General features: G+C 38.0%; 4 protein-coding genes across 5 annotated transcripts in view; 2 read left to right on the forward strand and 2 right to left on the reverse strand.

The window, feature by feature from the left end:
* The window catches only part of LOC6638793 (adenylate cyclase type 2), a 37,861-nt gene extending 26,723 nt beyond the window's left edge, over window positions 1–11,138 (forward strand). Inside the window, exons 8-21 of one of the 2 annotated variants that reach the window (XM_002062310.4) lie at window positions 1,793–1,951; window positions 3,926–4,058; window positions 4,153–4,918; window positions 5,901–5,999; window positions 7,671–7,789; window positions 7,882–8,108; window positions 8,178–8,385; window positions 8,442–8,758; window positions 8,823–8,985; window positions 9,048–9,260; window positions 9,322–9,426; window positions 9,558–9,572; window positions 10,334–10,576; window positions 10,663–11,138. In XM_002062310.4, the coding sequence (XP_002062346.3) occupies window positions 1,793–1,951; window positions 3,926–4,058; window positions 4,153–4,918; window positions 5,901–5,999; window positions 7,671–7,789; window positions 7,882–8,108; window positions 8,178–8,385; window positions 8,442–8,758; window positions 8,823–8,985; window positions 9,048–9,260; window positions 9,322–9,426; window positions 9,558–9,572; window positions 10,334–10,576; window positions 10,663–10,794 (2,899 nt within the window). In that variant the 3' untranslated portion in view covers window positions 10,795–11,138. The remainder of the gene's footprint in view (window positions 1–1,792; window positions 1,952–3,925; window positions 4,059–4,152; window positions 4,919–5,900; window positions 6,000–7,670; window positions 7,790–7,881; window positions 8,109–8,177; window positions 8,386–8,441; window positions 8,759–8,822; window positions 8,986–9,047; window positions 9,261–9,321; window positions 9,427–9,557; window positions 9,573–10,333; window positions 10,577–10,662) is intronic. The other variant, XM_023180042.2, reaches the window with a different exon arrangement.
* A 1,548-nt stretch (window positions 11,139–12,686) lies between these two features.
* Window positions 12,687–13,634, reverse strand: LOC6638771 (uncharacterized protein C16orf52 homolog A). Its single transcript, XM_002062309.4, has 2 exons — window positions 13,448–13,634; window positions 12,687–13,316 (listed from the first exon to the last, which is right to left on the reverse strand). The coding sequence occupies exons 1-2, from the start codon at window positions 13,548–13,550 to the stop codon at window positions 12,916–12,918; spliced, it is 504 nt and encodes a 167-aa protein (XP_002062345.1). The 5' UTR covers window positions 13,551–13,634; the 3' UTR covers window positions 12,687–12,915.
* A 639-nt stretch (window positions 13,635–14,273) lies between these two features.
* On the reverse strand, window positions 14,274–22,583 carry LOC6638768. Its single transcript, XM_002062306.4, has 6 exons — window positions 22,097–22,583; window positions 21,847–22,029; window positions 21,418–21,791; window positions 19,854–20,975; window positions 14,937–15,077; window positions 14,274–14,791 (listed from the first exon to the last, which is right to left on the reverse strand). The coding sequence occupies exons 1-6, from the start codon at window positions 22,581–22,583 to the stop codon at window positions 14,507–14,509; spliced, it is 2,592 nt and encodes an 863-aa protein (XP_002062342.2). The 3' UTR covers window positions 14,274–14,506.
* Window positions 17,968–19,787, forward strand: LOC6638769 (keratin, type II cytoskeletal 1). Its single transcript, XM_002062307.3, has one exon. The coding sequence runs from the start codon at window positions 18,137–18,139 to the stop codon at window positions 19,217–19,219; it is 1,083 nt and encodes a 360-aa protein (XP_002062343.1). The 5' UTR covers window positions 17,968–18,136; the 3' UTR covers window positions 19,220–19,787.
* Window positions 22,584–22,662: the final 79 nt, after the last annotated feature.

Consider the following 22,662-nt stretch of genomic DNA (forward strand, 5'->3'; position numbering starts at 1 on the left):
GTATTGGCTTTGTGATTGTCTGCAATTTGGTGTCCCTTTTTCTATTCATAACCTGTCTACCGCCTGCCACAGACCATAAAGGTCTGGGGTCCGCCATTAAATACATATTATGCAATAAAAATTTATACAATAGAACCAGAACCACTTGCAGGAGAAGTCAAAAGAGACTGAGACCGACAACAAAAAAAAAAATGGAAACAACATAAAATACAATAAGTACCTACATACCTACATACCTACATACATATATCGACACAAAAGGCATTTTATTACACGCGAAAATTTATATCCAAGTGGCTGACTGCCCATCAGGCAGCTTCGCATGCTCAAGGCATTTCCTTTATCATATTGTTCTCCTCTCTGATACACTTTACAATAAGAAATGTTTTAGAATGATAGATTTATCGTATGTTTTGGTTAAACCAAAAAAACAAATCGAGAAGTTCCGAAGATCTTCTTATAGATAGCTTAAAGTCACTTCGGAATAAGTATGCCATTTTCTGGTATAAAGAAAAGTGTATGCAATATTCGATATGGTGAGATTTCTGCTGGGTTTTCGTTATTTCTATTGTTGTCCTTTTTTTTTTTTGTTTCTTTTCGTTGTTTCATTTTCGCTGCCTTCGCTGTGCTTTTCTTTTATTTCGCTTGTTTGCAGGCTTTTGGCCTTTTAATCTCGAGTTTTTCTTGTTTCCTTGCTTTTTTTTTTACTTTATTCTTTTTTTTGTTGGCCAAGAAGGCAAAGGAACTGTTCGCACTTTGTGTGGTTGGCGCGGAGAATCTGAGGAGAGCGACGATTATTTAATTGTGAATTGCAGCAAAAAACAATTTTCATTATGCGCAGCAAAGTAGGCAATGTTTCTTCCATTTGGAATTTTGAAAGCCCTTTTCAGAGCATTAATAATTCAATTGTATACGAACAATTTCCAAACTTTTCACCTTACTGAAACGAATTTTCTTGCTTTCTACTTACTAAGAATGACCCACACACACACACACACACACACTTGAACGTTAAACAAAAAAACAAATAAAGGACTGAAGGGTTCCCTCGTGAATTTGCTTTCTTCGATGCGGCTCATTTGACCCAGGCGGCACTTAAGCTAAAAAGGAATTGCTGGTTAATGTTAATAACTCAAGAACTTGTTGGTCTAGCCAGGGATTGAGTTTTAGAGCTTCCGGCGACATGGATTTGTTGCTTCATATAAACAAAGAGGGCCGCTTTAGGTATCCATGTAATGTGCATAAGCGATTAAATTTGAATGTGAATAGGATTTTCTTAATTTTGCAGCAAGTCTAATCCCTGTTCTCTTGTAATTGGTGAATCGGCTGAGTTCTTACAGCTTTGGAATAAGTCCCCTTTCAGTCATCTATAAAGTAACCCTCGCATATAATTTAGTTAGCTTGTTAGTTGGTCAGTTGGTTGGTTTAAGTCTCAACTGTATCATACATCAAGCTGACTCTATATGGCAACTCGTCTTTGGCCTGGTCGTTTGGCCTTGTTTGCTTGGCCTACAGTCGATAGTTGTAGGTCCTCCATCTCCTTGTCTCTTCCGTGTACTTTATGACCCATAAAAATTGTTAATACAACTACAAAACTAGCCCGTAGATTTGTATGAACTTAAATGCAAACACACACACACACACCCTCTCATACACACACACACACTCATACACAATTTTGTTTGCCTTTGTTTTCTTGGTGTATTATTTTCTACTCACCTCGATTCTTTACTATATAAGTATGTATATGTATATGTATTTGTGTTTGTGCCCTTCACTTTCATTCCGGCAGACACGTGCGTGAGGCGACCGGCATAAATGTTGACATGCGAATTGGCATCCACACTGGCAATGTACTCTGCGGTGTCCTTGGCCTACGCAAGTGGCAATTTGATGTTTGGAGCGATGATGTTACCCTGGCGAATCACATGGAGAGCGGCGGTGTGGCTGGGTAAGTGTGTGTTTTCAGTTCTCAAACCCTTCTGCCCCATCCAGTCCACCTACTACTCTATAGGCAGAAACAAAAAACTGAAGAAAAGTAAAACAACAAAAGGAAAGGGAAAAAAAACAAGTAACCAGCAGGTGTTTAGGTTGCGGGTTGCCCCTGAAGGCTGAGAGCTGCCACACGGGGCAATGGGCAATGTAGAATAGGGCTGGGGGGATTAACAAGCGAGTTGTAATGACAATTTAAATTAGCCTCCATGCAAGGTGCAAATTAAACGAGTTCTGTCCCCCCCCCTCCCAAGGTTGGTTGTCGGCACAATCACTACCATCCGACCCCCTGTCGACAGCCCTTACCCTTTTCCCTTGCACGTATAAGTATATGACAGCTAAAGGTTAAGAGTAAAGCGGGTAATAAGAAAATTATTTAACTATAATGTGTGGTTAAAAGTACCTCAAAATTTCATTTCAAACAAATTTTAACATACAAATAGTTACAAATTTTAAACAGAATTATTAACAAATAGGTTAAAGCAGATCTTTGAATGTCTTTAGTTGTTTTTTGAAATGTTTAGAACTCCTTCCTAATACTTTTTCAAGGAGTATACAATTTGTGGCAGTTTGTGTGATTTTTTTTCTTTAAATGACATTTGACTTACATTGGCTAACAATCTTGTTATCTTGTCTTAAGCCAAATTCAATTTGACCTTTCAAATGGTCTCTTTCAAAATGTTGGAGTATTGCCTTTAAACTTTAAAGTAATCACTTTTAAGTTAATCAAATTGTTGTCAAAACTCGTAAATATACATTTAGCCCAATGCTCACTTGAGAGGCTGAAATCAAGTAAATTTGCCCTGTTAAGTATGCTATAGATATACTACTACCAACTATAAAGTGCATTTCAAAAGTCCCAAAGTAGTTTTGTAGTTAAAGTGGCTAAAATAAATGAGATCGTACTTGCTATATATGTATATATACTCAACCTTTATGACATTTTACAACACTTATTTGTTTTGGGGATTTAATTTATTATTACTTTCTGAAAATTATAGATAAACCTTTAAATGAGACATTTCAAGTTAATATTGAATAAAACTTGGCTAAAGACTTAAGGATTTTAATTTTTAAAGTTTAAACTTAAGAAGCTTTACAACTTTGTTTAAGTGAAAACCACTAAAATTTACAAGTCATTGAGGCTAAACGTAGAAAATGGCTATGAAATACATTCACGATGTAGTTGAATGTTTCCTCAAGTCATTAAGAGACAAATGGTTTAAGCAAACAAGTTGCTTGGCTTGTCATGCTGATCAGGAATATATACGTAAGTATGTATGCCTAAAATTTGTATTTGCATATGTAGAAGAGGAGAGAGGCAAGAGAGAGAGAGAGAGAGATATGCCCTCAAGCTAGATTATTATTTCGTGTTAGATTAATGGGAATGGAACATGTTGAAATGTTTCAATAAATACAAATTCATTTCTATGAATTTTACCTTGCGGTCACACACACACGCTCACACACCCCCACACACACCCCCACACACACACACACACACACACACACTCAGACAAACGTTGAATGCAATTATTTGAAATTGAATTGAAATGTTAATCAATGAGCCGGAAAACACTCAGACGAGCTCCTATTTGTTTTTCCTTTTTCTGTCTATTTTTTCGTTTTTGCCGCTTTTCACGCACGACTACCATTTGCGGCCTAAAAAGCCAACAAAATTACAGACACAAAACTAGATGAGTGGGGACCAAATAAATAGGAATGAATGCCAGTGAGAGTGTATGTGTGTGTGAGTGTGTGTGTGTGTTTGTGCGTGTGGCATAAATAGATAAACCAACTTTGTGGCCCGCCCTACTCCCAAACAATCAGACAGAACAAAGAGAGAAAATCGAGAAAAAGGAAGAGGAAAATTTTTCAATTTGCATCATCATTTATCATGTTTTTCATTATTTATGCATAATTTTTCCTTTAGACGCGTTCATATCACAAAGCAAACTTTGGACTTTCTGGGCGACAAATTCGAGGTGGAGCAGGGCGAAGGAGGCAATCGTGATGCCTATTTGGCAGATCATAAAATTGAAACGTATCTCATTGTGCCCCCCAGGGTGAGTATATTCAAGAAGGAAAAAACTTTTATTGGTAGTCAAATGGTTCAAATGGCTAGTATTTACCTCCCTCCCTCCCTCTCTCTGCACAAAGCCCGCCTATACGTACAGTGTTCCCCGCGTTGTGGAATGCATCGAACAGAATGATCCCAGTCCCACACATGAGAATCCACACGGCAATGTGGATGTTGTCGACGGTTCGATTACTGTTTCCAGTCCGCCCAATGAACCAAACGATGTCACCGAGAAACTTTTGCCCCACGAGAAGACTGCCAGTTCTCCAGTACCGTCTATTGGGCCCCTAAATGGCCACGATGGCAGCGAGAAACTGTCACCCACCTCGATTAATAGTCAAGAGGGGGCCCCCCTGCATGCTCCGCTTGCCTCGACCGCATCCATGTCGATCAAAGAGCTATCCGAAGAGGAGGAAGACGCCGAAGCTGAAATCATAGCTGATGCCGATGCCGAGGCAGAACCTCTTGTGGTCAAAGAATTGGAAAAGGAAATGAACAACGAACAATTGGGCCAACCAAATGGCCATCATCATCAGCAGCAGCATCGTGGCAGTGGCGACTCTGCCGCCTCGGAATCTGGTGGCGTCAAATCGGCGGCTCTTTCACTGCCACCCGATGATCTGCTCAGCATGAGTGGCAGTGAAAGTGGCATATCGAATAGTGGTGCCCATCCTGGCTCAGCCAATGCGGCGAATCTCACACCCACAACTGCTGCAGCAGCTGGATACGGAGCAGGAACAACGGGCACATCAACGTCAATGGCAGGAACAGGGACAGGAACTGGGGCGAATAGTTTAATGGTAGCTGAGGCTCCCGAGCGCTCAAGGCGCAAGTTATCTGTGCAAGGTGAGTTCAGAATTCGATTCGAAAATATCCCAGACTTAGAATAACCGCAATGGGTAATCAATCAAGATCTGCGTGGAGCATTAAAGTTTCACTCGTAGCCAAGTTTCACAGCGAGGGTTGACTTCAAAAATTGTTTCAACTAATGAAATTTGAGAAGGATAAAGGCATAAAAATGTAGTTTTAATAGGACTTAATTTGGACTGAGAGTAAGGCGAAACTCCACTTTTAATCTACATGGAAAGCCGATGGAAAGCATGTATTAGAAGAAATGTTTGTGTAGCGCCCCTCATCTTAGATGGAATAGAAAATTTAATCTGTTTTAATAGCTTGGCAGGGTTAATCGCACCATTATAAAGTTTATAAAAAAGATTACGCCGAGCACTGGTTCTTGGGCTAGTTAAAGAAGGAAGGTTAATTAGTTGCAATCAACTTCAATTAGATGAAATATTAATATTTTGATCTTATTTCAAATTAGTAAAGTGCGAAAAGTAAAGAAATAAATCAACAAATTTTAAAATTGAATATCATAAAAGTCTACCTGGAAAATGATTGAAAGCAGTGGCGTATCTAGGGCTGTAAAATGGATGTTACTTTGCCCCTAAAAGTATGCAATATCCTGTCCAAGCTTTTGTTTATTGAAGCATATAAAGAAATCCTTAAACCAAATGTTGTTCATAGACAAACTGTAAGTTACAGGGTCTAAGAACATTAGTAGACTTTATGAAAACAATGATCACTTTTTCTATCTATAATCTGAGGTTATAATCTGATAAAGTCAGAGCTAATGAAATTGAATAGTTGAGCAGTCGATCAATTTATATTTTACCTAATTCGAAGAAAACATAAGTTAGTTTCAACATTTTTTCAGATGTAAATTTATACTAAATATTTCGATTAACCCGCGTATAGCAACTTTAGTTTTTGTTTTTAATTTGTTTTGCGTTTTTATTACTTTTCTCTGGTTTGGTTTTTTCTTCTACAGGTCTCATGTCCTTTGCCGACAGACGTCGCTCCTCTGGCGCCTTCATCGAGGGACGCAAACTGTCCATTCACAGCGGTGAAAGTTTTCGCAGTCATGGAGGTAGGTAAAAGAAAATACTGCCCTAGTGGTGGTTGGAATAGGATAAAGAGAGAGAGAGAGAGAGAAAGAGAGAGAGTGGGAGGGGGAGAAAAGAGAAGGAAGGAAATGGAGATGGAGGACAAACGTTAGTGTGGTGCCTATAAAAACGCAACAGTTGAAAATCACTTTCACAAATGAGCTCAGGTTATGCATAATTTTTATCGCTCGTGGAGCAACTTTTTCCTCTCTGTCTCTTTCTCTCTCTCTCTCTCTCTCTGCCTCATCCTCTCTGTGTCTCTGTCTCTTTTTGTTTGCATCGTAAATTTAAGGTTGCCTTGCATTTTGTGTGCTTTTGTGTGAAAGTTTTGCCGTCAGTAAGCACATGGACCACCATGGTTGGTCCACCTGTACTCCGGGACGGCAATAGCAATAGCAATGTCAATGGCAATTAAGCTCCTTTTGATAGCTGAAGCCTGAGCTCTGTCGCCCTTTTTTTTTTGCCTCGAATATTCGGTTTTGTGTTATTTCTTCCCTTTTTTAATACGGGGGCTTTTCAACGGATTTTTATTTGGTTAATGCTGGGCATGAGTTTGGTTTTATATCGCTTTATGAGTTTTAATTTACCAAGGACTTTAAGTGCGTCATGTGGCAGAAGTGGCAAGTGGTGTGGGTGGTGCGGGTGGTGCTGGTGCTGGTGGTGGTTAACACTGGGAAAAGCCAATTTTCATGGAATTTTTGATTTGCCCTTTTGTTTGTTAAGTGCAGTCCCGTGTCTGCCGGGCCAATTACCTAGCACTGTGTGAAAATTGTGAAAGCTGTTTGCCCAAAGTGAAAGCCATTTTCCAAAATTTGAACCAGCCATGCGGTTAGCATGTGAAAATCCTTTCACATCAATGCAAACTTTATGCTATTATAGGCACTTCTTCGATAAAGTGTTGAGGACCTGATATTTCCATGCACACATATAGACTAAATAATCTCAATGAAAGTGTATTAGGTTACAGTAAAACAAAGGAATCTTTTCGCTTATTTTGCTTACACTTTAAGAAAGTTGTCCTAGCTTTTTGGTAGAGTCTTGACTAAGAGGATGATTTCGATTCAACATGTGAATAAACAAGAATTTATCAGTTTTTAATTAAATTCAATAACTTCTTAGTAAATGCTTGTTCATTACGTTTTATGTCACAAATTATATAATTATGTATGGGAAATCCTTTGAGATATCAACATTTCTCAATTGTGCTTCAATTTCAATGGTTTGTTAAACCAAATTGTTAACAATGTTCATAAAAATGTTTCTGTTATCGAGTTTCTATTCAACGCCCACTAAATTTTGTCATAAAATGTTTGTTTGCAAGTGGATTAATTATTTCATAATTTGCTGTTTAACCATTTTATATCTATTAGATAAGATAGAGAACATTTGCTTTGATTTAATTTATTGACAGTTTATCTAATCAAACTATTATCAGAGTAGATATAGGTATAAATAAAATTATTGGCAAAGAAGAAGGCGAATGTGTGAGGGGGGGAATACGTATCTCAATTCAATCTAGAAAACCCATGAATTTTCAACCATCTTACAAGTTTCTTTATCTTGAAATCAATTCAAATGTATGTAGTGTAGATAGTGTTTTTTTTTTTTTGTTTGGTTGGAATTTGCATTTTTCACATTATGTTACTCCCTTCCAGGTCATGTCACACGTAATCGTCCCTCATCGAAGATGACAAAATATGTTGAGTGCTGGGGAGCGGATCGACCTTTTGCCAATATTGCCGAATCGAAGCTGGTGAAAAACATTGGACTGGCGGTAAGTGGGAGGGAGGGAAATCAGATTTCAAATCAAATTTCACAAACTCTATTATTTTCTCTCTCCATCTGTCTTTCTTGCCATCTCTGTAGAGTATAGCCATGATTGAATCAAATTTATTGCCACCAGAGCGTAAATGTTTCAATTTTAATTTCTTTGGACCACCAACTGAGCTGAAGCCGTTGACCATGTGGTATCGCAATACGCCCCGTGAGGCCATGTACCGTGCCCAGCCGGATACACATTTCCGTTACGATCTGATATGCGCCTTTGTCCTCTTCCTTTCGTTGGCCGTTGTGCAGCTAATTGTAATTGAATTGTAGGTAAACTTCACATGAATTTGTGCACACAAAATATTCTTAATTTCCTTCTTTTCGTATCTATATAGAAATCTGGCATTACTCGGCTCACTGTTGGCCAGTTTCATATCGTTGGCTCTGTTTCTCTATTTGAGCAATATGTCAGTGCCGGATGTTCATGCCTCGGCCACAGAACGCAATGGTCCTGGTCAGGTGGTGGCTAGTAGTCGCTACTTGAGATTGGCCATGTTTCTCATTGTCAGCATTCTTATCTCATCGTGTGCCGTATTCAGTGTGGTAAGTATTATACTTTCTCTACTCTCTCTCTCCGTCTCTAAAGTTAAACGTTTTAGATCAATTATTCGTTGCCCGAGGATGTGACATATAGGGCCGACAATGGCTCAATTATTGCCAGCAATTTTACCAATGATTTTAATAATACATCTGACATATTGGAGGATCAGCAACCGGCGTATATTGCCCGTGCCATACCAATAGCTCCAATATTTCTATGCTGCTGTGCGGTCAGTTTGGCTGCCATTTCGGCATTTCTGCGTTCGGGTTTTATACTGAAACTAATTGCCATGCTAATCGCATTGATTGGACAAGTCACAGTGCTTAGCTACAGTGATCTATATACTCAATATAATCTAAAAGAGATTGAATATGGGTAAAAAATAAGCAGTTGCTCAGTAGCTGGTTCCTCTGCTGACTCGAGTTCTTTTCTCCTTTAGCCTACCATTGGAAATTAAAGGTTTTCTCTTACTTTTGGTGGTCATCTTGGTACTACACACTTTGGATCGTCAGGGTGAGTATGTGGCACGTACTGATTTCCTATGGAAGGCCAAGCTCAAGGTCGAACAAGAGGAGGTGGAGACAATGCGGGGAATTAATAAGGTAAAAAATTATAACAAAGAATAAAAACATATAAATTGAATAATTATCCACTGTATACATAGATCCTTCTTGAGAACATTCTACCTGCTCATGTGGCAACACATTTTCTGCATTTGGAGCGGTCAACAGAATTGTATCATGAAAGTTATTCCTGTGTGGCAGTTATGTTTGCTTCTATACCCAATTATAAGGAGTTTTACGATGAGACCGATGTCAATAAACAGGGTCTAGAGTGTTTGCGTTTATTGAATGAAATCATTTGTGATTTTGATAAGGTAAAAAGTTACTCTTAACATTCATTTCAAGGCTGATTCATTTCCCCTTTACCGATTGCAGTTACTTTTGAAACCAAAGTTTAGTGGCATTGAAAAGATCAAGACTATAGCCAGCACATATATGTGTGCATCTGGTTTGAGGCCTGGAAAAGAGGATGGTGCCACGGTAATTATAATTATGCCCAACGTTTTTAAAAAAGAATATATATATATAAACACAGCTATAATTTCTCTATATATTTCAATTAATATTTCACATTATTGCTTTTACTAATCCTGTAAATAACAATCGTATAGACCCGTAGCTTTGCGGTAAGTTTTCTATATCAACATTTACTTTGATTATATTACAAATGTTTTTAAATTTTGCAAAAATTTTCCAAATAATAGAAATAGAATATAGATAAAAGGGTAAAATCTGGGGATAAATCTGTTGTGCTTCATTGCAATTCTAAAGTTCTCCCAAGAAGTTTCAGCATTTTAAAGCTGAATATGGCCAAGAAGATTACATGTTAACTGTTGCCTATAAGCTGATAATTCTTCAGAGAATTAACCAATTTAACCAATGTAATTGAATACGTTGAAGTTTTGCTTGAATCCTTCCTGCAATCTGTTTTCATTTAATGCCAACCCAATCACACACATTCTTAATGTTATTTACTGTTCAAATGCTTTTTAATCGCCGCTTAGAAGTTTAATTAAATTTTTATAACTAGCAAAACAGAAAAAGGGAATTTTCGGGTAAACACAGAAAGAAGCGGCAAAAAAAAAAAAAACGAAAATAAATAAAGGGACCCTACTAAATGAGGGTTGACCATTTGGGCAGGGATTTAGGATTAGCTAAGGTCAAAAAAAAAAAGGGAGATATTAAAGGAGAAAAGGAGAAGGAGGAGTAGTAGTGAGGGGGTGGGTGGGTGCACGCTCAATTGGTTTTTCTGCGCACAGAGCAATAAACAAAAGTACAGATAAAAGCCAACTAAAGCAATTTCTATTTCGTTCTTTCTTTTCTTTCCCTTCCTTTATTTTATTTTTTTTTTTTTGTTTTGCGTTGTTGTTTTCTTGCCAAACAAAAGGATGAGAAACGCACTGAGGAGCACAACGTTGTCATATTGGTTGAATTTGCAATTGCTTTGATGTCCATATTGGATTCAATTAATCGCGAATCATTCCAACGATTCCGTTTACGCATTGGTCTCAATCACGGCCCAGTAATTGCCGGAGTTATTGGAGCACAAAAGCCGCAATATGACATTTGGAGTAATACCGTAAATGTTGCCTCCCGCATGGATTCCTGCGGTGTAATGGGAAGACTTCAGGTGAGATTATCATTATTATTATTATTATGATTATGGGGCGTATGAGTAATAAACAATTTCGTGTCATATTTCATTGGAATTTATAGACCACAGAGAATACTGCAAAGATATTGATGGCCGCTGGCTATGAATGCGAATGCCGTGGCCTCACCTACGTTAAGGGCAAAGGCAATCTAGTCACTTACTTCGTAAAGACACCATTTGATGGCAAATTGTAAATTCATGCAAATTGTTTCTAACTAGCCAGAAGAACTTATTTACTCTGGACTCGCGTTTCCTTAAATCGGCTACTTTCTTGATGTCAAATATCGATAATTTAGTGGTCTGTAAATTAACTAGAAAGAGCAACTTCTAGCTCTTTTTGAGCAAATTGAGAGATCTTCATTGGTGAGATCCTTTAGCCATGATGATCGTTATGGTTGCCTTTTCTAGTTAACGCACACACACACACCTACATACATACATACATATGTATATCAAAACTATGATATTTATGCCAGCTTAAAATAGATAACCAAAAAAAGAAGAAGAAAAAACACACTCACACATACATACATACATACATGCATACATTTTGAGACATCTTGTTATTTATTTTAACAGCTTTTCATTTTAGTTGTAAAAGAAAATTTTTGTGCAAGCATTTAAGCATATTAAGTATTTGGTTTTAAATTAGTTAATAGCATAAATTTACTGAATAATTCACCAACAGCGAATAATTTATACATTATACATAATTACTGCATATATACATACATAATTATATATATATATATATATACATATTATATTTAATAGTTAAACAAACAAAGAAAAAAAAACACTAGCCCACCCTAAAATCAATATAAAAAGTTATATAATCCAGCTTAAAATAAAACAAAAATCAAATTACGATATATGTAGCGAAAATTTAAAAAAGAAAATTTACATAATGATAATTATTGTTATTTATTTATTAAAATTTGTTGTTATTTTATAAAAAAAAAAAAATGATTTACCGCTTACCAATTTTTTTTTTTTTTTTTACCCCAAACAATTGTGTGCCATGAAAGCTCTTTGAAACAATTAAACAAATTCTATATATATATTTTCTTACTACAAATGTTGTTAATTTTTTAATGGTGACTATACGACTTAATGGATCTGGCCAAAGTTCCAAACTAAACTAAACTAAACTATATACATATATACACACATACATTTACATACATACATACAAGAAATGTCTATTTAGCTCAATAATAATTATAATCTAATATGTATAATGTATGTGTACAATAATAATAGCTATGTATGTATATCTCTGGTACCTAACATATCCCAAAAAAAAACAATGTTACTACTCTATACCTCCGATAAATGAAATTTACCTGCTTTTGAATGCAAATCTCTCAACTTGTCTATATATCAAGTCGAACAATTTATGTTTATACGACTCTTACACATTGTGTTTATGCCAAGAACAATACAAACAAAATAATAAACAGCAAAAATATACAAACATATTTAAATAGAATACCCAACGTATTTAATTAGAATTTGATTTGAAATCTGTATTTAAATATGCATTGATGAATAAACCAATAAATAAAGTTGATCACATTGAAAATCGTTGGTCTCTTATTTGTCGATTATCGAAAAGGTAACGGTAACGGGATCATACCCAGCTTGCCTCCCACACTCTTACTCTCAAGAGAGTGAGTGCGCTCTCTTTATTCTTATTTGACAGCTCGCTACGTTTGCATGTTTCGCGCGTCAATACGAGTAATATATTTTTTTTCAGGTGTTTAAAGTGCATATTTTTGAAAATAAATTACATCAAGATGAAGATTAAGACAAGATCTTTCTAATGAATCTATTCACATTAAAATCGGTTAAGTAATTGCGAAAATAAATCTTTTAGAAAAGAATGCGAATGAGAAGAACGAAGAAGACCGCAAAAAGAGGCGCCCAACACATGCATACATCCATATGTACGAGTGCGACAGAGATAAATAGTGCGCATGTGGTCCTTTCTGCTTGGAATTGATAATTAATTCAGTGACTAAATAATAAAGACTACAAATCTACAGGTAATTACAAGAATTTCCCCAATATATAAGCAAACTAGTTAATTTCCACATTTATACAAATACAATGGTAAATGTAATATATATATTTTACTATGTATATTTAATGTACAAAAAACCTTACAAAACTAGGAATATTCGAATTGGGCTTATAATAGGACGGGAGAGTGTCATGGGAGAAATACTAAATTCAAAAACAATAAAAAAAAAAAACAATCACAGAGTCAAAAAATAACTGAAAAGCCTGAAATTCCTACAAATTTATAGTATTTAAAAGTGTGGCAGACAAACTTTCCCCGCAAACAGTTCCGAGACAACAGTTATCCATAGGGCGAGAACAAACATAATGTAGGAGATGCCAATCTTAAAGGTATTAGGCAATTGGTAAGCCTGACCGCCAATCTCCTCGATGTGGAAGCCCAGGGGAAAGACAACAGCGGCCATGCAAAATAGGACCATGGCGGTGAAGCCCACCCAGCGGGCGTAGGGTATTACATTTCTGTTGCATGATGAGGAGGCCAACAAAATAACGGTAGTTGTAATGCATATGCAGCCGGTGAAGATGCAGATTAAAGCAATCAGCCATTCAGGTTGCAGGTCTGGGGTATAGCACACCTGGGGACGATTATACAGTGTCATGCAGGTCCACATCAAACCGAGACGTATGTCACCTGGAATGTGGAATATTGAAAATCAGTGCAGCTCACTAGATTACCACCAAGTCTAGTGACAAACAGGAAGTGTTTGTAAGAAAACATCTGCTTTTGTCACTAATTCTTCTGTTGCTTCATTTTTTTCTCACCAGCCTCTTCGGTTATTATCCAATCTGGTAGGGCCAAACTGACAATGGCAAAGACATCGGCAGCCATGAATAGCGTAGCACTTATTGTAGTTAATTTATCCATTTCTCAGAGCAGTCAGCAATACCTTTTATTATTGTTTATTTCTCTTTCCCGTTTGTTGTTCTTGGAATTACTATTAGTGGCTGTGATATGTTATCGATAGTACTATCGATGGTTTGCAGCATTTGCAGTATTTTCTTCAGCACAGTGGCAGCCCTTAAATTAAAACGATAGATTCGTAGATGTTGTTTTTCCCCAGATCTGGCAACGCCGAGTTCAGCTCATTCAAACAGAAAATGCCCGTTACTTTCCGTCACAGAAAGTACTACTTAAATTGAAACTAAATTATATTTCTTTTGCTTGTTATATTTTAAAGATTATATTTGATTAATTAAAGTAGTAGATTTAAAAATGATTTGCTCTTATATACAATACAGAATATCCGTTAGAACCAATAGATGTTACATTAATACATATAAAACTTTATTTTTATTTGACTACCGCAAGCACAGAAATTATACAAAAAGCGATTACGGAAAGCGCGAGAACTAAAGCTTGATTTTGAAATTTTAATATTAGCTTTCTGTTTTGATTATTGATTCTTTTGGCCGATAGTCTTCACGAAAGGTAAAATTATTTATATACATACATATATTACGTTTTTATCCCACGCGTGTTTGGGCCTTAGTCACGGAGTCTGTTTAGGTCGAAATTATTTGACTAACATTTACTACATTGACCTTGAACTTTTACATTAAGTTTTATTGTTCGTCAGCTGTTGCTTACTTGTTGTTCTTTCTTTTTTTTTTTATTGCATCCAATACAAGTCAAAACCCAGTCAAACTAGACTGCAAACTTTGTAAGCGAAAATAATAAAATAGTAATAGTTAAAAATACCTAGATGATCATCAACATGACGAAGGAACAGATAGATTCTTGTTGTTGTTGTTTTTTTTACAAAAATATGTTAAATAACAGTCACTTTCCAACACTTAACGATAACGTTTACTTATGAGTATTTAGCTATTCGATTTGTTATTCACCTTCTGGCGCCTTCGCACTTGCTGTATCTGCTTCACCTGGCAGATCAGTTCAATATCCTTTATATGGACCGTTAATGGCTGCCGTTTCGACCAATGGCTACGTCTCAATTTTCTAATGCGCAACTGTCGACTGCAATGCAATTTGAATCTCAAATTCAATGGATGGAAATTTAAATTCCAGTGACTGCCATTGCCACGATTTCTAGTGACACATTTATAGGCGTATTGCCACCATAAGCGGACACCTTGCTTCGAACTGTGCTATAATATGAACAGAAAAAAAAAGCACAAAAAAATTATGATTATTACCCATATTAAATATGACGAATTTTCGAATCATTTATGATGGGCTAAAACGACGAGATTGACTACAACGACGACGACGACGACGAAGTAGACGACTCACCATGTAGATGGGTAAAACGTAGAAGCGTTTGCACTCGCGTTGACGAAAATTGAATGTAATAACTTGGCGCTGCGTTGCCGACACCTTGGTCAGGTGTGAGCGTATGGCGCTGGCACTTGTCGAGCGTTGAAGACGTTGAAGCTGCAAAAGGCACGAGCACGTAATTAGTTTTTCCACACGGCGAAACAGAAAACAATTGAGCATATTCCAAACGAATAAAATAAATGAAAAACATTAAATATTTTGGTATTATGAAAAAAAAAAATCAACACTAAAACCAGTTGAACGAATCCCTTAATACCTATTAAAAGCACAAAATAATCTTGAAGCGCTTTAAAATGTGATTCATGTGAAACCACAAGACAATCAATCATGTCAATTCGGTACTCAACCCCAAAAACCCCATCCAAGTCTTCTTTTTATCATCTTAAAATGGTTGTGCATATATGAATCTATCTAATCTCATATTGTCCTAGGTCAAATGAAATGACATGACAGTGTACGGTTGGAATAGACACAAAGGAGAGATTACTTTTTAAATTGACTAAGCCCAATATACTCTTTGTATATTAGTATAGAGTATGAAAATATTTAAAAAGAATTCGCGCCAAATTTGGCTTGCAAATGATTCAAATCGAAGCTTAAGCTTTGTTTGCACTCCCTCCGACTGCTTGGCTGAGAGACTGACTGAAGAAAATAAGCGAAGGTGGAGTTAAAGTGGCGTCAAGAGGTGGGCGTTGGGTAGAGGGGGAGCGGGAACTAACCCTGAACTTGCTTATCAAAGCGTATTGTTTGTTGTTTTTTTCATAATTACTGTAAATACAACAAACACAAAAAGCACACACACACACACACAAACACAGAGACACAATCTACAGTTGTAAGTTGGCTGTAAATTGATTTTAATGACTTATGCGGTTTGAGCAAAATTCGATGCGACAACTTCAAGTCAAAGTCGAAGTTGAGATAGCAATTAAGTCCGCTTATCAGTTTAGAGCCCTGGCTCAAATTAGCACACCATCCCCCTCCCGCCCTCCCCTTGTTTCACCCCCTCTCTCTTATTCTAACCACCAGTCGCCCCCCTGCTTACCCTCAAGTAATATTGTTGTTCATTCGCGTCCTCGATAGCTACGATGACTTTTGCTATTATTAAACATTTTTTTTACAAGCCGCTAACATTCGGAAATTGCTGCTAATTAGCTGAACCGCCGCACGCCGGCGCAATACAGACCTTAAAAACGCGACCCGAGAATCCAACCGGGTTAGATACTCAGACCCCGAATCAGAGAACCCAAAGACAATCAGAGACAGAACAGCAGAGGCAGAGCTAAAGCTAGAGCTAGAACTAAAAGTGTGTGTCATACCCAGCGACTGCGATTGGAATTGGAAGCAATCGACATGAATTAGATGCAGCTCAGGTTAAGGTTGATTGAGAGCATTAGATTGAACGATGACTACAATGAGTTCATTTCTGTTTTTCTATTTTTTGGGGTGCAGCAGTTCAAGATGACGCTAGAAAATAAGAATTTCCTTTTATACCATGCACACAGAAGGTGAGATTGTATATCAAAGACCTCCAAAAGTTGTATATATTCTTGATTAGCAGCAACATATGAGGCTATATAGGTCTCGAAGACGTCTGAGTTTTGCTTCCGTAGTTTTATAAAGAATATTGCTTTTCTCTCTTAATACTTGTTCTTGGGATATCAAAATTCAAACATTAATTATTGTTGTAAATATGCAACAGTTCTCCAAATTTCATAAAAATCGTAACGAAAGTGGCCAAGTTATGCCTCAAACGTTTTTCAATAGAAGAAACGAATGACCAAAATTGCCGTTTTTTATAAGTGCTTATGAGAGTAAGCGAGGCAGTGTAATTTATATGATATTGCAAAGGACTTAATAGATTTTTCGAGTAAAATCTATAAATTTAAGGTAAAATATTCTTAAGGTGAAATTTTTTCTTCATTTCTCCCTCTGTATTCGGGTTCAACTGGACTCAATAGTCTTTTGATTTATAGTTGTTTCACTTTGTGCATGGTATACTAAAGTCGGTGCGATACATTACTTACTTCATTTTGTTTTTCTTAAAGCAATTTTCTTTAGATAAATATGGAGATGTTGCCTCTGCTCGTGCTCACCCTTAAAGTATGCAACGATAATTTGGTTCAAGGCCAACGGTTTTTGCACTCAAATTTTGTTGTATTTTGAAAAGATTGATGGTACTATATGATTGATTATTCAAATTAAACATTCGATCATTTTCAATCTTTGCATTATTTGATAATCCCCGATCTGAAGTGCTTTGAGAATGTCAACTTTCACTATCATTTTTATTGTTTTGTTTTTGGGTTCATTCCTCATTCCTTTTAGTCGTAATTGCTGCTAGGCAGCCCTTAATTCTATCAAACTTTCAATATTTGCATGACAATATAAAGTCGGTATACCTCACCCAACGATTCTTCTACCCGGTTGCCCCCCGTTTGCCAACATTTTCATCGATTCAAACGATTTGTGCGCGCTTTTCTACTAACTATATTGTTGATTTTGATGTAGTACCGTATGTGCGTGCTGTTGTCGCACCGCTGTGTGTGTGTGTGTTTGTGTGCATGTGAGTGTGTCACTATCTCTATCTGCCTGGGTATATCTGCTCGATCGGTATATGTATGCATGTATATTTTGTGTCTGTGATTCAGCCAGTGGGTACACAAAACAACTCCCACAATGAATGGCGTTCAGTTCTGTTGGGAACGCTCGACCGTTCGTTTGGTTGCCTATTTCTTGTTGTGTTTTTGTTTTTTTTTTGTTGTTATTCCCGTACGGTAGAGTTAACTCTTTCGAAAAGCGAAATTCGCGCGCGTCGCCTGCCGTCGCCTAGTCAGTCAGTCAGTCAGTTGTTGTCAGTCAGTCGACGGTAGTAGTAAAAAATTCATGTTAATGAATGTTAATTTATACATTTGTAAGAATCGACAAAAATCCACAACAACAACAACAACAACATCCAAAACAACAATAAAAGAAATATAAAAAAAAATCTCTGCGTTTTCCACACACACACACACATAGACATTGGCAAAACGGACAATAGAATTATTATTGAAACGATTCTGTGAAACGGAACGCTACGGATTCCAGTCGTTGGATAGAACTCTGTGGCACACAACATACAAAACACCACACAACATCCTCTCAATTCGATCATGGATCCTGAATTTGTGAATAAATATAATCAGGTGCTCAGCCGTTTGAAGCAAGTGGAGAATTTCGATGGTACCGATCCCGGAAAGTTACCACAATTTTTAAATAAAATCGAAGCACTTATGCCGGCCATTAATAGTTTTGATGAATTTTATAAAACTCAATTGATTGGCCATATTAAAAATAAATGTACTGACCGTGCCCGAGATGCCGTATTCACACGCCAAATGAGTGCTCCAGCGGGGCCGGCCAATGGTCATGGTGGTGGAGCACATCGCACCGAATCCTGGCTGAAAATCAAGGATCAATTGCTACACAATTATGCGGAAAGGGAGAGTAGCTATGCCCTGATTCATAAGTTACGCAGTGCCGTCTTGGACTCAAATATTGAATTGTATTATCAAAAGATATCGAAATTGAAGCATCGCCTAATTAATCGCAAATTGACCCACAATGACACACTATACTCGTTGGAGGACATCGAAAGGATAACACTGCAAGTGTTTCGCGATCATTTGCCAGAGCCAACGCATTCAATGATATTGCGCCGCAATCCCAAATCCATGGAGGAGGCCTACAGATACATAGTGGAAGTCCAGCAGCAATTCTACACGCAAAGTGGATCCCTTGGCCTGGATCAGGGGGCAACATTCAGCACTAGCCACAAGCAGACCTACGGAGGTATCGGCAGTGGCGTGGGTGTGGGCATGGGTGGTGTGGGCATCAGCACCGTGGGCCTGGGCATTGGCGTGGCCAGCTGCAGTGGCGGCGGCGGTGGCATCGGAGTCGGTGGCAATGGGGGCAACTCCTACTCCTCATCATACCAGAGGCAAATGTCTGATAGGGGCTTGCAAAATAAAAACTATTACAATCAATCTGCCCCCTTGGTGGGTGCTGGCAAATCGAATCCCATGTTCAAAAGTATTGGCGGTAATCCGGCATTCAAATCGAGTTTTAGTTATAATGGATCGAGCAGCAGCAGCAGCAACAATAGTTTTATGGGCTTAGATAAAAACAAATCCAAGGATAATTCCGCCAATAATAAGAATAAAAATATGAAGATGACCAGCGGTTGGCGAAAGTGAATCGACTTGAGTTGAGCTGGGTTGAAGTGAAGTGAAGTGAAGTGGGATTGATACGTTGAATTTGGTTTTGATTTGTTATGATTTGGTTGGATTAAGTCATAGGTGTATACAAATTATCGCTAATGGCATGACCTAAGCCTATGACTAAGAAAAGTGCAACCACAGCCAGCAACAAACAGCATCAACCTAATGCTAATTGCCCACCACGCTACCAAGTCAATCCAGTCAACCAGTCGCCCAGTCACCCAGTCGCCCAAGTCACCCCAGTCACCAATCTCCAATCTAATAAGAATACACAAATTAGTCAGGTGAATGCCGCCATCGATGATAATGATAATGATGATGATGATGATGATGATAATAATGCTGATGATGATCGCAGTACCGACATGTTAATTATTAGCTCATAGCTTCCAAATGTACATAAAGACCCCCACCAAAATGCCCCAATCCTATTTCTATTGCTATTTCTTTCTTCTTTTTTTTTTTGTTTTTTGTTGTTTTTGTTTCTTCTTTCCTCTTTCAAACTTATTTACAATAAACTGTAAAATCTAACACTATCCCATAATGGGGTTGAGTTTTATTTTTGGACTCAAAAGATAAGAGGTAAAAAAAGATGCCAGTAGATACTCACCGTTTGCTGAGCACTTGACCGTGTGCCCGAATGGCCACGACTCAGGTCATAGGTCATGTCCAGGGGCGGCGGTTCAGCAACCTCCGATTGTAATTTCACAGTCTTCGGTTTCGATTTATCCTTCTCCTTGTCATTCGGCTTGCCAAAGAGTCCACGTTGCTCGGCCCGACGAATCAGATACTTCTCATTCAGATGAGTCAAGGTTTTGCGACGCACAAGGGAAAGAAAACTGCCCGTCGATTGTTGGCGTATGCAATTATCCTGATTAATGCAAATATCAGGTACTTGATCCTCAACGAATTCATCAATATCGGGAGTAACTATCAGATCGATGCTATCCACACGGGGCAATTGTTGTTGCGGCTGTGCCGCAGCGGCATTCGATGAAGGATTTGTTGCTGTGGTGGTGCCCACCTCTGGCTTATCCTTTTTCCTAGGCGACTCCTTGGTGCTTGCCATGGCCGCAGCTGGTATATTCGCTGCCTCCGCCTCGGCAATGGCCTCCAATCGTTTTTGCTCCCTATACGCATTTCGATGCTTCTCCAGGGCCAATTTATTGATCAACTGAATGACATGCTTTACCATCAGTTGATTTTCGGTATCGACTATCGAGTGCGTTTGATAGAGAACAAATTGCACCTGAGGTCGTGACATTGACATCGTTAGGGTTAGGAGTTGCTCCTCCAATATCAATGCCACTCGCTGGCGACCTTCGTCCGAGACTTCGGACTCGGTTAGCACCTCCAGCATACTAAGATCACCGCCTCGCGAACATATCAAATCGATTGGATCTGAGATGGCACTAAATGAATTCGGGGGCGTGGCAAAGATGCCAACAACAGTGCGAAAGCGATTCGATTCCATGGGAAATGAGGTGAAGGCATCGGCAAACAGTCGAATATTATTGACCCCAATCGATTCCATATACTTGCGATAGTCCTTGAGACTAGCTCCTGCTCCATAGACATAGAAATTATTAACCCGATTGATCGAATAGAATAGAGCAGCCAAATAGGCTGTGGACCGAGGTGATCCAATGTGAGTTTGCAATATGTCACCATCAAGTTCAAAGTAATCTGTCAGTTTGGACATTATGGCCGGACCGAATGTAAAGTTTTTATCCTATAAGCAAACAGAGAGTTGGGTTGAATTTAAATACCCTTTACATATTATTGTTTCCATTAAAAATTAATTTTTTCGTCCAATTGTTCTCATGGGAACTATATGATATAGTCATCTGAACCTTATGAAATTCAGCATACTAATTAATGAGCATATTCAACAGACAAATATTAATTTTTAGAACGATTTAATGGAAAACAAAATAGTAATTGATAAAAGTCACGATCGTTAATGGCTTAGGAGTATTTGTGTTGATCTAGACAAACGGGCAAGTCTATATGAACTCGGCCCTTCGTGCTGATCGTTTTAGGATTTAAGATAAATCCTTCGGTTTATTTTTTACATCGAGCACAAATTAATAAACGCTTTTTGCAAGGATATAAAAGGAAAAATCAAAATGTCAAGCAACAATTAACTAAAAATCTCTTTCCTTTTCTCTCACCTGCATTATAAAATAGTGTTTAGTCATAAGCTTTGATTTCGTGAATTCACTTCGATCCTTGGGTATACAGGATATGACCAACGGGCAGATATTATCCCATTTGCAATGTTGCACCAAAAGCGGTTGCTCATCTTCCGGGCCATGAATGGTGAAACCCATTTCGGTGAGAATTTGATCGGCCTCGGCCTTGGAGCGAATCAAAAAAGGATTAATCCAACCAGTTACCACAGGATTGGCTGCTGCTATGGCCACTTTTTCGTTCTGCAAGTGAATGGGCAGCAGTTGGGATAGCCGTAGAGCTCCTACCCGTATACGCATACGCGAAATGGATGCAGCTAGACGTATGCGATGTTGCCACAACACATTGGCGATTTCTACAGGATCATTCACTACCTTGAAATATTAGGGAAATCTTTATTATTTACTTGCCTGTTACTTGGGATTCCTTGTAGAGTTGAAGCTGCAATGGTTGATCCTCCGAGTTGCGACCCTTGAATTGACGATCGTATAGCTCAAAAAGCATTAACCAAATTCGTTGCTCATCCTCAACATATTCCTTATGCTGATTGAAGAAACCAATGTCATCCAGTGCATTCGCCAAAACAACCTTATCTAAGGGAATGAAGATATTAACAACTTTTTAGTATCCAAATGGCGGGAAAGGGGGGGTTTCACCCACAACGAAAGACATCGTAGATCAGGGAATAAGCCAATCGCATTTCATGCTCATTCTGAAAATCCACCAATATCGGTGGCTTCCTCAACAATTTGGCTCCATTGGCAATAGTGGGCAGAGTCCAACGTGGTCCAGTGCCCTCGGCTTTGAGTTTAATTTTCACTGTGGTTGAATGACATAATTTCAAGGCCCGACTACGACGTCCATTCGTAGGACTTATGCCAGGCGATATGATTTTCATGATGCGATCCGGATCGAACATTGGTTTATTCTTTTTATTAATGTCCTGCAGTGATAGGTTCACATCACCCGAGTCATTCACTTGTCGTTGAATCTCCAGCAACATGTAGTACATCTTATCGAGCCATTCCTCATCGCTGGGCAGATAAATGTGTTTGGTCTTTTTCAGTTTTTTACTTTGCTCTTTAAATATGGCCGGATAGACGGAGAATATGTCGGCCAAACTTAGAAAGAATAACTGATTCGACATGGCTGATAAAGATATTGATAATAATAATTATGATGATGATGATAATGATGGGTGAGTGATAAGGATGATGATGATGACT

Source organism: Drosophila willistoni (assembly GCF_018902025.1).
Source record: "Drosophila willistoni isolate 14030-0811.24 chromosome XR unlocalized genomic scaffold, UCI_dwil_1.1 Seg144, whole genome shotgun sequence".
Taxonomy (NCBI): domain Eukaryota; kingdom Metazoa; phylum Arthropoda; class Insecta; order Diptera; family Drosophilidae; genus Drosophila; species Drosophila willistoni.